This window comes from Manacus candei, unplaced genomic scaffold (assembly GCF_025592945.1).
Source record: "Manacus candei isolate 608988 ecotype Guabito, Panama unplaced genomic scaffold, ASM2559294v1 h1tg000037l, whole genome shotgun sequence".
In the NCBI taxonomy this organism is placed as follows: Eukaryota; Metazoa; Chordata; class Aves; order Passeriformes; family Pipridae; genus Manacus; species Manacus candei.
Window position 1 is genome coordinate 9,894,386 of NW_026138085.1, and position 15,900 is coordinate 9,910,285.

General features: G+C 44.2%; 1 protein-coding gene across 10 annotated transcripts in view; it reads right to left on the reverse strand.

Moving 5' to 3' along the window:
• NSD1 (nuclear receptor binding SET domain protein 1) overlaps positions 1-15,900 on the reverse strand; it is a 61,519-nt gene that overhangs the window by 34,093 nt on the left and 11,526 nt on the right. For 7 of the 10 annotated variants that reach the window (XM_051794362.1, XM_051794360.1, XM_051794357.1 and 4 more), the window contains 3 exons: positions 9,273-9,408; positions 6,196-6,371; positions 1,756-4,321 (listed from right to left, as the gene is read on the reverse strand). In XM_051794362.1, coding sequence (XP_051650322.1) covers positions 1,756-4,321; positions 6,196-6,371; positions 9,273-9,408 — 2,878 coding nt within the window. Of the gene's footprint in view, positions 1-1,755; positions 4,322-6,195; positions 6,372-9,272; positions 9,409-10,430; positions 14,381-15,900 lie in introns of those variants that run through there. The other 3 variants (XM_051794367.1, XM_051794359.1, XM_051794365.1) reach the window with 3 other exon arrangements.

The following is a 15,900-nucleotide window of genomic DNA, read 5'->3' on the forward strand; positions in this document are numbered from 1 at the left end:
CAGTAGAGGTTTATTCAGTACCACCAGCACTGGGGATGTTACAGCAGCCCAGAGAGCAGCTCCAGTGCCTCCCCACGGCACATCTATCCACAAAGGGCAGGTGTTCTCGGGGCTCATGTGCTATTTAGGGCAGGGGAATTGGATTACACTGCGGTTGCTGTTCTGGCACTTTTGCAAGCAAACCCAGGCCCTGACTGCTGCACCCCTGTGTGCAGCACCAGGACAGTGTACACTCCTCTCCACCATCGCCATCTCACCCAGGAGCCTGCTGCCTTCCTCTGCCACTACCCTCCTGCCTTTACTGCCTCTCAGCAGCTCCTCTTCTCTAGCTCTCTCTGCAGACTTTATCTTCATCTCACACAGCAACACTGCAGGGATGCTTCAACTGCAAAACCAGCATGAAGCCATGAGAACCCGGCTGGATCTCAGTGCAGAGGAGGAACTCACTCCCTTGGCTGTGACACTCCTGCGGCAGAGCCCAGAACAATGTGTATCCTCTCAACTGCTCTGTGGAAACTTCAGTCCTCAGAAACACACAGACCCAACCAGAGGAGTCAGTGAATCATTAAGCTGGTCATGATTTAAAATCAGAACTTTTACCCCTTCTGTTACACCCTATGGGCTCGTTTTCAGTGCCTGCTGTGATTTGCCTTGGGCAGGTCCCACAGCCTCCAAGCCAGGAGATGCCTTTGCCACATTGAATCATAGGTGCAGGCAGTCTCCAGTAACCACTGAGAGCAAAATACACACATCAACATGTGTACTGAGGGAATACATAAGTGATAAAATAACACAGGCTCAAAATTCTGACGAGTTCTATTAACTTATGATATTGCAAGTAGATTAGAGCAATTTAGTTTGGTGAAATGTATGCAAAAATTTAATTTTATTGTTTTTATTAATGTATGTTCCCGTGGATTCTGAGGATGGTATGTGTCAAATGTGGTTCTGTTGTCCTTCTGCACACACCTTTTTATTTCTTTCTTTGGTTTTAACCAAATGTTCCCACCACTGTGGGAGAGGCAGGGCTGTCTGATCTTGTGGTCCTCAGAGGCCTCCTCCTTCCTAGATCACTTCCCTTACAATGCTGCTGCCTCATTTTTTTCTGCCATCTTTCAGACCCACCTCCAGCCCAGCCTCCCTGGCAGCTTCCCTCCCTTCTGTTTTCCTCTTTGCCCATCAGGCAGCCACATCAGAGCTGCAAATTAGGAAATTTGTGGGACTCTCCAACTTGTTATTAACAGCTAGTAAAATTTCACACTGAAATGCAAAAATTCCCCCAAAAACCCCAAACACATAATCTTCATGAGATTCTACAGAACAAATCAAAAAGACAAACTGTGTCAAACAGCACTACAAAAGATAAAATCAGAGTAGCCATTGAGGCTTAGTTTCAGACAACTTTCTAGCGCTGACCTACCCCACTAACACCAAGCACGTGGCTCTAAGGAACACATTATAAAGATGCAAGTTTAAAAATAATCCCAAGCTTAGGGAAGGATGCTCATTTTACCTTTCATGGTGCAGAAACTAATGATTTGTAATGTATTTAAAACTTTCTGGCCAATAACCTGAGCACAAGCCATCTTTGTTCTCCATGCTTACAGAGAACTCAAATCAAGGTACATTTTCTTCTGCTCAGATGTAGACATCTCCACATTATCAGACAGCCCCAAGATCCATAACTTATCCTTTAAATGAAAAAGTATAAAATGTATACAAATACACACTCTGGTGCAAGTCCAGCTCCCTTACCTTGTGCAGAGAATTCAGACTGGGGAGCAAAGTTGCCAAGCTTTGTTTCTGAGTCCATCACACTGGTGTTTGGCTTACCACATACATTCAAATGTTTATCAACTAAGTCTAAACGATTCTCAAAGTCCTGAACTGCCAGGTCTCCCTCAAGCACCTTTGAATGAGGGGAATGCCTACGTCCCAAGCACTCATTTCCCTTCAGTGAAAAGCCACGAGAATTCAGGCCAAAGGCACTCTCCAAGTTTCCTTGTTCCCTAGATCTACTGATGTGCTTATTAGATCTAGCACTGCTTTGGTTAAAACGCTGCCATCGCTTTTTGGGTGCTACGTGATTTATATCATTAGACTCATCACCAAGAGAGCTCTCACTATTTGCCTCTGAATCCAAGTCTGGACTCTGCCCGTTTTCAGCAGAATTGCAGCTCTCAACATTTCTACCAGCTTCAGGTCTCCTTCCAATACGACCTAAATTGTCATCAGATAAACAGGCAGAGTCTTCATCAGTTGAATGCTCTGTTAAATCAATACACTCTTTCCTCTCAGTATCTTCTGCCTCATTACCTAGAGGACTGGTAACCGAACCATGCACACGGAATGCATGTTCTCCTGAATCTCTGGATAACCGACTTAGCAACTTACTTGGCCCTCCTGGTTTTAAGTCCTTTCTGTTTGAAATTGTTTTATCTCCAAGCTTAGATGACTGCTTAGATTTTGAACAGTTGCGTTTGGACACGCAATTTGTGCCATTTGTCCCAGAAACAGCAGCACTTGCAGGCTCCCTTTTACCAGAACCAATCCCCGTCAACTTGGTTGGAGGATTGCGTGAAAATGAGGAGTTGCTTATAGCGGAGTTTGGATTTACTGTTTCCTGGACACAATCTCCATTTTTTTCTATTTTATATGGGGGACCTACAATAGACAAAGACTTCAGACCACTCGCAGAATTGCTTCCAGAACCATCAGCTGTGCTGGTATTTCGAAATGGGACTATATTTTGACCAGTCATCAGTTGCTGCTCTTTCGTCTTACTGTCATGCATATCCTTCAACATCATTAACAAGGTGCTGAATTTGTAATCTGGTTCAATAGGCAAACGACCATGACCAGAGGCAGAAGAGAAAAGTAAAGGTACTGTGGCCTTTGGAGTGCCAGAGTCACTGGCATCATCATTCATGGACCGGTAAGACAGTTCCTTCAGCTCCGACAAGACGTGCTTCACCACAGCCGTTTCGATTTCAGCAGAATCCCTGGGTTTCTCATGCATGTTGTTTAATAGTTTCTGACCATCGACTTTTCCACTTCTCTGAAGGCCAGAGAAACCTTTGGTATCCGAAGAGCAGCAATTCACACCACCCTCCTCTTCCGCAAGAGAAGGCTCCAACCCACCAACCTTTTCTTTATGTTTGCATTTTATACTCCTGATTCGGGGTAATTTCATGCTTTTCGGTTTTAAGATTGCTTGATTTGCAACAGCAGGCCAGGAGCTATCCTTGGAGACACTTTGGGGGGTAGTGTGCTTGTTTGCTGGGGAAAGATTGTCATTTCTCACATCCGAAGAGCACTCAAGAGCCATCAATGACATCTCAGCATCAGAGAAGCCAACTTCCAGCTCTTCATCTGCAAATTCAGCATCAAGTCTGCTGGTTACTGAACCTCCCAGAGGTTTGCGATCTCTGTATGACTTCTTCCTGGCCCTTCTGCTGCTCTTCTGAGAAAGATACATGGAAAGTTTAATGTTTCCACTTGACGTCATAGGAAATTCCTTCTCCACTTTATCTGAAGAATCACTAACTTCAAGAGCACTAGAGGCTCTCTCTGAATTTTGGTCCATGGTATCTACATCACTGTCCCCACCATCAGAGAGGGAAGAGGACGAATCCGATTCAGTTTGCTTTTTCTCAATACCAGCATCAGACGCAGAATAATGTATTTGTAATTTAGAACTGCACAAAATGCCCAGGGAGCTCTTCTCTCTCTCAAAAGATGGGCTGGAAAACAAATCCCCTTGGAGAGTGTTCTTGAGAGTATCACTTTTACGATTCTCACAGTCCGTTTTCAAAGGTGTCTTTTCAAAACGTCTTTCTCCAAATGAGGAAAGCAAATGGTTTTCCCTGGTGCTGCTGGATGCTGTCAGGCTGTTGGCAATCCGGCGAAGTTCATGAGACGCGTGTTTCTCTGGTAGGTCCCCAGCAATTGTGTTTCTAACTATGCTCTCTGGTGTTTTGTCTTTGATTTCTCCCCTAGGTGCTTCCCCTCTCACGCTGCTCTTTTTTACTCTAGTCCTTTTTCTGCTTTCAGAGCTTTTTTTCACATGTGGCTTAATGTGCAATTTTCCTTTTTCACTGGCCGCGTGTCTGGAGTCAAACGCCAAGGATTTAAAGCAGCCGTTCAGCTGCCTGTCCCTTTCTGCTCCAGGGCCATTGGTATAGTATTCTGACTGCATGTCCTTCTCACTGTCCGGCTCACTGGAGTTCTGGCTGCACTTTTGATCCTCTGGCCCTCTGAGAAGAATGTCTTCTGCCTGTCCAACACTGACTTCCCATTTAGCCATAAATCTTTGCGGAACCTTAAAAAGTTGGAGACAAAAAAAAAATAGACAATATTTGAGCAGGTACCCAATGAGATAAAAGTGAAATTGAGGAGCACAAGGCACAGAACAGAGGGACATTCCTGCATTTTGCATCTTTAAGATAGTCACATGGATTCCCTGAGACTGTGTCTAGGGGACACAGGAAGCACTGTTCCTGGGTAAGCACCCTGCACTCCTGCTGAGCATAACAGCGTAACTCCTGTGCATTCCCAACACAGCAAAAAGGTCCTTGTAACCACAGGTCTCCCAGGAACCAGATGTCCTGGCACCCCAACACATCCTGAATACAACAGCCTATAACAGGAACGCATATGGTATGGATCCCTGGCACATAAATGCAAAGTAACAGCCAACAAGGCTCTCAAGGCAAATGCCACATTGTTTTCCACAAAATATCTGAGCAGACCTGTTTGCTTTGCTCATTCTTGATTCTTCTTGCATCCCTTGAACTCAGAGCATGAATTAATCTGCCCTCTCCACCAACTCACCTTGGGACAAACATGAGATCCACACACATCTAAGATGCACTTTATCAAATTTATGATGTTCATTGCTGAGAGGTCTCCCAGCTTTAACTCTGTACCTTTATTAAAAACAAAATCCCTCCTTATACTGGACAGGAACCTCTGCTAACACCCAAAATCAGCAAGAAAGTTGTTTCTTATGTGCTTGGGCAGTTTCTGGCTGCACAACAGCACATCAGAGGCTTCACAACTGCTCTTAAAATCAAAACCAATTCCAAGGCAGGAAGAACAACTCAAATTTTCTGACTTTTCCTTTAAAAAATACCCAAACAGCAAAATCTCATTTCAGCAGATTAAAAAATCATTTGATTTCCTCTACTGCAGCCTTTTTGGCACTTCATTTACATATAGAACAAGATTCCAGTCAAGCAATTCTAGAACCAGAAAAGTTACTAGTGAGAATGTCACTTGTTTTTGGGGGGCTGTGAGCACAAGGAGGGAAGTCCTTAAAAAAGATACCGAACATGGCTTTGGAAAAGGAAAACCAAGTAAGAGCATTGCAACCAGGGACTCATATCTGCAAGAGCACGTTCGATCTGATGGTTCTGCATTAACATAGGTTATAGAGCTCTAGAATAAGAGAAAAAAGAAAAACCAGATATCACTGCCTAGTGTAACTATGTGCTCTCTTACAGTAACACAGTAGCTGGTGTAGTTCTTCACTTCAGCAATTCTAACAAGTTAATTTCTCCAGTCACCTTCCTAAAGACATAGACCAGACCCCTGTGTCACATTTCATTAACTGGCTACAACTGCTCAGCGCTGTTATGTTTGGAAACGGAGATGGTGCGATGAGCCACAAAACTCATTCCCACAGGCTCCCTGACAAAGCGTTTTCCAAGTCAAATTATAAGTCCTAACAGGTTTCTATAAAGAGAATTACTGAAGCAGGGCTAAAAACCCCACTGCTTTATCTCAGCCAGTGATCTAGTGAAGCGTGCAACTCCACTTCTGCTTCAGATCAGCCAAAAGGGGCTGCCAGGGAGCACAGGAAGTTTTTTAGCAGTGCTGCAATAAACATCAGGAGATAGCTGTGCTGCTGAACAGATCCCACACCAACAGAGCCCTGACTCCTCTGCTTCCCAGAGGAGTCCAGGGCAATAGAAGCAGCAGGCCACACCCCAGCACCAAAGAGAGCCTAAAAACTCCTGGCAGTTTATAAACTATGTTTGATGTAAGGATGCAAAGGATACCCTCCCTCGCTGCTTTGCCGCAGTCAATCTCACAGAAGAAAGCTGTCAAAGTGCAATGCCAGGCATAAAGGAATATTTTGTACTGTGCAGATTCAAAGAATCAAAAACATGTTGAAGAAAACAGATCTTTCACCTTATGTTTGTAGCCTTTTTCCTTTTGCTTCCCTCTTTTCCGGGGAACAGGCAGCTCTTCAAACTGATGTCTTCCTTCAAAGAGGACAATAGCTTTCCCAGCAACCCAGCTTTTCTCTGAAGGTTCTCCTAAGGCATCCACATAGTACTCTCGGTATGGTCTCCCACTGGAAACTACTTTGAGAAATTCAACATAATTAACCCCTTGCATATAACAGAATAAAGACACACAAAAATAATCACAGAAAGCGGTAACAATTTGCCAGATAATTTTCAATCACATTTTGCTTAATAACATTCCCACATGAATGCCAGTTCTGGGGATTTCTGCTCAAAACTAAGGGAGACCCCTTTGATCCCTGCTGTCTATGTTCTATGTTGCTACTCTGTTTTTATTTGGGTTTTTTTCTTATGAACAATAGATTAATGATGGGTCATCTTCCTAGAGCAGAGATTGTTTGCAAAGAAAATGGTAAAGATATCTAAATATTTTTTCCTTGAGAGGCACAACATACCAACCAGGCAGGACATTTCTTTTCTGCTGCTCCCTGATTAATGATTAAATAGTCCAGTCCACTTGACCGTTGGGAAAACACAACGGTGCTGGCAACACCCAGAACTGACATCCTTCTGAATATGATCTACTCACACAGGTTGAGCCTCCTCCACCACAATATATCCCATCTTGCTCAATGCTTTGATAACAAACAAACTCTTATTTAGGACACAAAACATATAAACAAACACATGCACACACGCTACAAGGATTAGGTGCAACATGACAAAACATTAGTTGCAATGAGTCCATTTTTGGGGCACAAAGGTGCACAATAAGAGAAGAAATTCAATTGTAAGGACACATTCAAAGATTTTTCAAAGGTGCTTTCTGTGCAAGGATGTTGAGCAGACACGGTACAAGTAAGAACTGAACCGGTACTGGGTGTGCCGGTGAAAAAAAACAGGTCACAAGCATTAGAACAGAGCGAACGAGGCTTGAAAACAAGGGATATAAAGTTCTCCCTGCATTTTGCTGCAAAGTATGCTTAACCTTCTCCTTATGAACATTCAGCTTAGACTTCCAGCCCATTTGGTTTGTGATGCCTCTTCCAGGAGTGCCAGCACAGCGTGGCAGCCTGGCCTCAAGAGATGCTGACAGTGAGATTCTGACAAAGACCACTGAGAGGATAATAAATAATGACAGAGTAACCTCAAACCATGGACAAAGATGGCAGGCTTCATCCATCCCATTCACAGTACTGGGACTTGAGCCACTGAGCCTCAAAATTCCAGCTCCAAAAATCTTTGAGCAGAGAGCTTGCTGAAAAAAAGGCAAACTGCCTTGAACAAAACATCATTCCTCAAACCCAAGAGAAGAGGTTTCTGCACAGATGATGAGTTTGAAGCGACCTGCCTTGTTTTGAAGGGCTTGTTCCCTTGGCAACAGAGAGCCAAGGCAGGAGGGCTCTGCTTCCTACAGTGCACACAGAGCCCAGCAGCTCTACCTGCCCAAAGGCACCAGAGTTCAGATCCACCTGCTCTGCCACTTTGGCATTGGGAAGAGGAGACCAGCAGACCAGCAGACCAGCAGACCACGTACAGCCACAACTGGAAAATGCAATTTTCCCCGGAGCTCCATTGGTTTGAACACAGATAAAACAATGATGGGAGAGTCCACCATGTGGCTGGAGATCAGGCCTTGAAGGAATTTGTTAATATCACATTTTCTCCCTGCAGAATTCCTTTATTAGAAATCCTCATACAGAGGCTGAGAGGGGAATACTGGACAGCTATATACATTAAATCCTGTCATGAGGAGGGATGTGGGGGAGAATATATGTCAGCAAATCTTCTGGAAATATCTTCAACAGAAATCTGAGAGCTGGAAAGAGACTATTTAAAACAGCACATCCAATATTCTCTAGAATCAGGATGCATGTCTCCCAAAGGATGAAGGGGAAGGTGGAGAAATAGCAAGTAAGAAGAATACAGCAACCAGGCTTGGGGATGATGTGAGCACCATGTAGGAAAAGCTATTTTGTGTCTCTAGACAAATAGCAGCAGACTCTGAGCTGACAGCCACTCAAAAAAAGTCCACTTTTGCCCAACACTTGTCCTTACGCTGGCAAGGGCCACAAATCCTGGAGAGAAATACATCAGTGAGTAGCAACCTCACAGGTCTAGAGCTGTCGGTGGCAGATGACAACAGTTCAAAGGGTTTCCAGTTGCCCATGGAACAAAAAGAATCAGAAGGGGAAACCAGGAACAACTAAGCCTTTCTGTTTGTGGCAGTCTCCCCATGGCAGCTGGTATGATCCTAAAAGCAAATGATTAATCACTTCCCTTCTGTTCTCTGTATCACTCACATACCTTTGTCTTGAACCTGTAAGACTCTCTTCGTTCCTGGCTCTCCCCTGTGTTCAAGCACATACAGCTCTGCCATATTTCCTCCATGTCTCTTCATCACACTCAGCTGACTCACACTATGCCCTAAACTTTCATATACATGGCTCCATCTCCAGGGTTTTCCAGTATTTCTCCAAAATACTTGCTTTCTCATGCCAAACAAGACCCAAAAAATTTCACTTCCTTGCACACATTCCCATCACACCTTCAGGCATTCAGCTGCTACTCTACACTCCGCTTCTCACCCTCTGCAGCCTCCCGTTCTCCAAGACTGGCCAACTCTCTGTGTCCTCACACACTCCAGTCTTCCCAGCTCTGCTTCCTCACCTGCTGCACCTCTCTGATCCTCTTCCTTTTTCTCTGCATCTCTTTTCTGAGAGGCTGCTCTTTCTTCTGCACCACCCTGAGCTCAGCCCAGCTACTCGTCCCTCCTATACTCTGTGAAGAAAAGCCTACATGTCCAACAGCTATCTGTGTCACTCCCACCAGCCCCCAGCCCCCTCTTCCTCCTGCCATCTCCCTGATTTAGGACTGCTTTATGGATCTAGGTCTTCCACAGTAGGGTCTATTTCTTCACACCTTTCAAGGGCCAGAAGTACTTTTAAAATTAATTAAAAACTGCAGCACCCTGCCATACACAACACCTCCACTTTGCGGTCTGAGTAGATACAGTACCTTTCATTTTTGAGTGACAGTCCAGCACTGGGTCATGACAAATTGTGCATGGCCACCATGGGCGTCTGTTGAACTTGGCCCAAACAAGATCTCCAACTTCATACTTCACTGGAATAGGTTTCTTCTGGGCTTGGATCTTCAAGGAAAAAATAGAACACAAGAAATCACTAAAGCTTCAGATGCTTTTGAAGAGATTTGCCTCCCCCCTGTGTGCAGACTGCATCAGACAGCAGAGACGACATTTACATTAAAAAGCAAGGCCTTATTTTTACTGTGGTTCCTACCCCTTCAGAGAACACAATAGTTCTCAGCATCCTTCTGAAAAAACAAAACAATAAGAGGATTTGAGCAGGCTTTTCTTATAGTTTAGTAAGGAACATGACCTCTTGTAAATGACTGCACTCAAACCACATTTGAGCACGTAAATATTTGGAGCACGTAAATATTAACCCTCATTACTTCACTCACAGCAATTTGTTCATTTCAAAGGTTGAAACATCCAGAAAAAGTAGTAGAAGAGACAGCAAAATTTTTCTGACTGAAAGGTGATGAGAACAGCAAAGTAAGGTTTTATCAACTGGGGGGGCTGGGAGGGAGGTTGGGATGTACAGAGCAGAAAGAGAGCACAATAGCAGCCACTCCCCTCTAGGAGACAGATGGACACACTGACCTTGTCTGTCTCCAAAACCCGTTCACAAGTATGAACTCTGTAGAGAGTCACCCAAACCCGCTCAGCTTCCCAAGGCTGTGCAGCAGCCATGAAAACGCCAAAATCTTTCAACACACAAACCCTAAGGCTGCTTAATGCCATTTCTGTATCACTGTCCAAGAGCAGAGAGCAGATCCTGTGCCGTTTGCTCTCTGGTTGGATGTGCACATCCAGCAGAAACCTCTGCCAAGGAGAGGTTTGGTGTGTTGTGACTAATTGAGCCAAGCCAAGGTACAGTAGGTTTTCAAGCCAAGGTACAGTAGGTTTTCACAGGAATCAGGAGTCCCTATGCCCAGCTGTGATGTATCCTGCCTGTTTAGCAGCACCCACCAACACATTCCAAGTGGGTTCAGCATTTAGGAGCTCCAAAAAGTGCTGGAGGTATTTCTCCTGCCAATAAGCATGAGCAATATGCTCCTCATTAAAGCTGTCACAGTACAAACACACACCTTCTCGCTTCACTTCTGTCCTGCTCACCACCCTGCTTGAGGCACGTCTCTTGCCATTCCCAGTTCGACATCCCAGCAACAAAAACACAACAGACCTCTCTAATAAAAGGTATAGTCTGCTTCAGATTGAGTTTTATGGGTTTTCTTCATGTGGTTAAAGAAAATACAAAAGGATAAATCCTGTCATATGAAAAAAAAGCAGGTAATGATGTTACAGATTACATTGCTGAAATTCTTCGCACTCACTCATCAAAACCCACACAATAACTTACAGCTGAGCAGATCAGGAACCAGAAGGTGAAACAGCACTGGGCAGGGGCTGCAGCCCCCTGCTCTGCCAGTGCCTTGCTGCAGTGTCCACATCCATGAGCACCTGAGACATTGCCTTGACTGCTACTTTTTAAATGCAGATGTACTTTCAGATGCAAAACCCCTCTTATTTTGGTCCATTTCCACCTTGTGTTCTTCCTGTAAATGTGACTTTTGCCTCAAATTCTTTACACAGATTTCCATCCTGGGCTTTAAGGGGCACATATATATCAAAATTGATTATCTCTGATGTCGTGCATACACATACAATGGATGTGCATCTTAATGACAACTGTAACCTGAGCACAGTCAGTCCAACGGAGCAGTAAAACCACCAGTAAAAGCACCATCCTGGAGATTTGCCAGAGCCATTCACACTGATCCACCGGAGGGACACCCACAACCCCTGCCCCAAGGCAAGTCTGCATTTAAATCAACTCTTTGTCACCCTCCAACACCCCACACTGGTGCCCGGATGAAAAAGTGGCTTTCAAGAAACTATTCAGACAATGCCTAAACCTCTCTTTCCAAGAAGTCAGCAGCTATTCTCATTCCTCTGGGGTTTGCTCTCTCCCTTCCCTGGAATTAGTAGTTAGGTGTTGAACTCATCATCACCCACCACAAAGGCCCCACAGAGATTGCAGAGGCAGATTAGGAAGCACCATGACTCCAAGGAAGAGCCTCATGACAGGATGCACTGTGGCAGGTCACTGTCTTTGCATGATTTTCCTCTCTACTCTCCCTAAATACCACCAACCTGTCAGAGATGCCTGTACATTTCCACGGGAAAAAAAAATTTCGCTAGTGAGTTTTAAAACTCAAAACATTTAAAAAAACAACAGCAGAGGAGCGAAAGCAGCAGTTGTTGCCCTTTCCAGGTACATCAAGGCTCTTCCCTTAAACTGCTGTGTGATGCAAAAATTACAGCCCCAAAGCATATATTTCTTGGGTCAGAATACAGCAAATTTCATTTCTATTACAATTACCATCTACTATGCCAAGATCAAACTGCTGATATATTCTGATGGCCAAAAATTCAGCCCTGAAGTAATGGTAATTTCTCTGTGAGGAAAAGCCCAAGTTTTTAAAACACAACAAACATCACATGTAGTCCCTACATCTGATCACAGCACTGTTCATCTTCACAGGGTGGAAATGTTCAAGTGTTTAAATAACAAGAAAACTTGTGAGCCACTGCACATCAGGTAGGTACCACTTTGTAACTCCAGTGGAGATAACACGAAGAAATCCAAAGCAGGTTAGTGAGGAAGGGAAGGGCAGGGCCTTCCTCCATAGATGAGCAACATCACGGTTTTGTTAGGTGTTCTAAAGGGAGTCAGTACTGTCTACTCTGTTATCAACTGCCTGGCATTAATGTACTGTTCAGATATGACAAACTACAGCCTAAACTCTAGACAATACACAGCATTTCAGATCACTTTGTGCTATTTTTGGACAAAACAAGACTGTACCTTGCAGATGTTTTTTTAATCAAACCCTCTCCACTGATGCAAGACCCAGAGGATCACTGTGGAAGGGCTCACACAGAGGTTCAGCAGCAGTATGACACAAACACTACCTGCAAAGTCACCTCTTAAATTTGTACTGTGCCAAACATGGTGTGCAAACCACTGAGTGAAATACCAAACGTTGGTGCTCAGCTTCATGAGAAGGAGGCTTTTTATCAGAAAGCCAAGTACCTTCACCCTCTTGAAATTCTCATCATACAGCAAATAATGAAACTTATCAAGGAAAGAAAGCTTACATTTTGAAGAGATTTTATTATGGTACATAATACTGCCAGTCCTCAACTGTCTGTCACCAATATTCCTACATTTAAAATAACCACATCATTAAAAAGTAGAGAAAATAACCTTTATCCAGTAACCACTCTTGGCTCTGTCATTGGAAGCTGCTGTTCAATCCATTAATCTTGCTGGAAGAAGTGGCACAAAGCAGAAAGCCCACAAACACACACACAAGGCTGACAGCCACAGGCTGCACCTCTCCTGCAGCACTGGACATCTCTGAATAACAATCAGAGCAGCACCAGCCCCTCCAGCACTGCTGGAGGCACAGCTGCAGACAGTCCACGTGCCCCAACAGCATGACCAGGGATGTGACCATCTTGGCAGAGCCACAGCAAGACCAAACTGCACACTAAGGGGCAGAGATATATCTACTGTTACAGATATTTTCAACTTCATATACCCAAAGAGCCATCTGTCCAGATACCAAGCACTGATCTGCAGCCACTGTAGATCTGCACACTTCCAACTCAGACTTGCTTTGGAAAGCCATCGTGGAAATATTGGCCAAGAAAGCCCTATTACAGTTTATTCCTGACTTAATTATAAACAAGACATTATTCAATGAAGCAAAGGACAGAACATGCTTTTGAAGAAAGGCTGGGGCAGCAAAAAAGATTGTGTACAAGGACAGAGAAAAGCAAGAAGGAAGCCACTGACCCCTGAGAATAAGGGAGGAAGATCCTGCCAAGCCTGTTTCAGGAACGAACTGGACAGAATCAAAGCCAGGGAAGAAAATAAAAGGAGGCAGCCACATCCAAAGGATAATTAACCAATACAGCATAAACAATGACATTAATGGCTTTTTCCTCTGAGTGTGAGTGTGCAGCAGATACCTGCCCAGGGCCCTGCAGCAGGAGCACGGGATATCTCCTGAGCAGATCTCACCACACTGGGAACTGCTGGGTAAGTCACACCCTGCCCATGAGCCAGCCCTATCATCAGTGCCAGGGGCAGAAGGCAGCAACAATTCTGTCCCATAAACTTCCAGTGCTCTCTTCAAACCTCCTCATTGCCAGGGCAGCAATTTCCGTGCTTCTCCCTACAGCCCATACACCCGGAATTACAAACAAGCTGCTCACCATACTTACTTCTTATTAGTTAGAACTGAAAGCTTGGCGAGGGTCAGTCCACTGCCTTCCCCACAACCAACTTTTATTCCTTAAAACTCAATGATCAGTATTTTTTCCTAACAGGAAAAAGAGATGACAAGCAGTTCACCTAATTCTTACAAGCTATCAACCCACTCCCAGATATGGCTGAACTGGCTGAAGATCAACAGCTTTTTGTATCAGGAAAAAAAAAACCTAACAGAACAAACTTGAGAGAGAGATGACATTTGAAGGCACCTGGATAGCCTGGGCTAAGTGGTCTGCTGGAGAAGCAATTTTTACAAGGGCATGGAGTGACAAGACAAGGGGCAATGCTCTTAAACTGGAAGAGGGTATGTTTAGACTGGATGTTAGGAAGAAATTCTTTACTGTGAGGGTGGTGAGGCCCTGGCACAGGTTGCCCAAAGAAGCTGCAGCTGCCCCATCCCTGGAAGTGTTCAAGGCCAGGCTGGATGGAGCTTGGAGCAACCTGGTCTAGTGGAAGGTGCCCCTGCCCATGGCAGGGGCATTGGAACTAGATTGTCTTTACAGTCCCTCCCAACTCAAACCATTCCATGATTCTATAAAGAAGTTATCTACTAACACAACCAACCACATGGTTGGTGTCACAGGTGCACAATGACCAGGACATACCACTCTCAACTCCTGCCACTTCACCATCACACAACAGGTTATTCACCCTCTTCCCTCGCAAAGAAGGGGCAGCAACTGGGGCAAATTCTCCCTATTAAAAGTACTCCCAGAACTAGCCTGGAAGGGCATTGCTAAAGCTACCCCAAAAATTTCCATGAGATGCTGCTTCCCTCCAGCTAAAGCTGAACCTCAATGAGTTAACTTACAGTTCAAGACAAATCAGAGCAGCTTCAACCTCAGCCCTCTGAGCTCAGAATTATCCTTCTGTCCACGCAGCTCCTATCACAGGGGAGTCCAGATCCTTTAACTCTGATCACACAAATGAAGCAGCAACGGCTGCAGTTCCCATACAGTGACTGCTGCTGAGAGTCAGAGACAGTTAAAAGGTCAGTTCTTACCTCTGTACTGCTCTTAATGAAGGGAGGATAGAAAGATATCTGAGTGATTCATGGTTCATTACTTCACTCAGCTCCAACACTCGTGCACGGAGAAATGAATGGACACAGATAGAAGGAAAGAAAATAGGAATTGGGAAATAACCTTTGCTTGTGAATGTTGCGTGGAAAGGTAAGAAGGAGATGAGACTAAGAACAACACCAAAGCAAAGTTCAGAAGTGAAATTACTAACTGCTTGTGATGGAAGCCAAAATTTAATCCTCATTAGGAAATACTCATGTTTTAAATATTTTTTGAAATCAAAACCAAATTGGTTGGAAAAAAAGCCAAGAAAATGGAAAGAAAATTAAATTATATCTACTTGATATCTTAAGGAATCTTTGAAGCCAAGCAAAAGGGTCACCAAAGTTTCCTCCATACAAAGTACCACTACCACACATATGAGTAAAAGCATTTACAGAGAGAGACTGAGATGCTGACCCTGCCCTTGCTGTGACAAAACTTACAGGAATCAATCCCTGCACAGACAAAGGGGTAAGCCCAGCTGGAGTCCATATGGCCAAAAACCCCACCCAAACAAACCACAACACCTACACGGTGTATCTGCCAAAACCAGAGTAATAATCACACCGGTACTTTATGTCGAGCTTCAAGTCAAACCGAGCAGTTGGAGAAGCCTGTTGGGAATTCCCAGACAGCCTGGGCTGCTGGGGTCCTGTTCTTTGCCCCAACTACTCCAGTCTTCCTTCAGCTTCAGCATGGCAGTAAAAAGCAAACAAGCATCTGACCTACTCATGCCTGAGAAAGTACACTACCTCTTATCTGGGACCATTATCATTCAGAAGTGTTAAATACTCACTAATTAAATATTCACAAGCAAAAAATACAGCAAACATTATGATGCAGGCCAAATGTCTGTTATCAACAGTGCTTGTGGGTATTTGTTGTCTTTGGCCAGTTTTTACTACCCTTTTCCAGGGTACTAAAGTTTTCCAGGGCTCATATGTACATATGAACTACCCTGAAAGGTTAAAACCGAGAGAGCACACTGCACTAGTTAGGGTAATTTCTACATCCTGAAGCATTTCTATCAAGGTCAGGAGTTATCCACACATGAATTTTAAATAAAGAACACACTGATAAGAGAACATCATGTCTCAGTCACCAAAATAACTGATTAACAGCAATCCTGCTTCACTTAAATGAGATAGT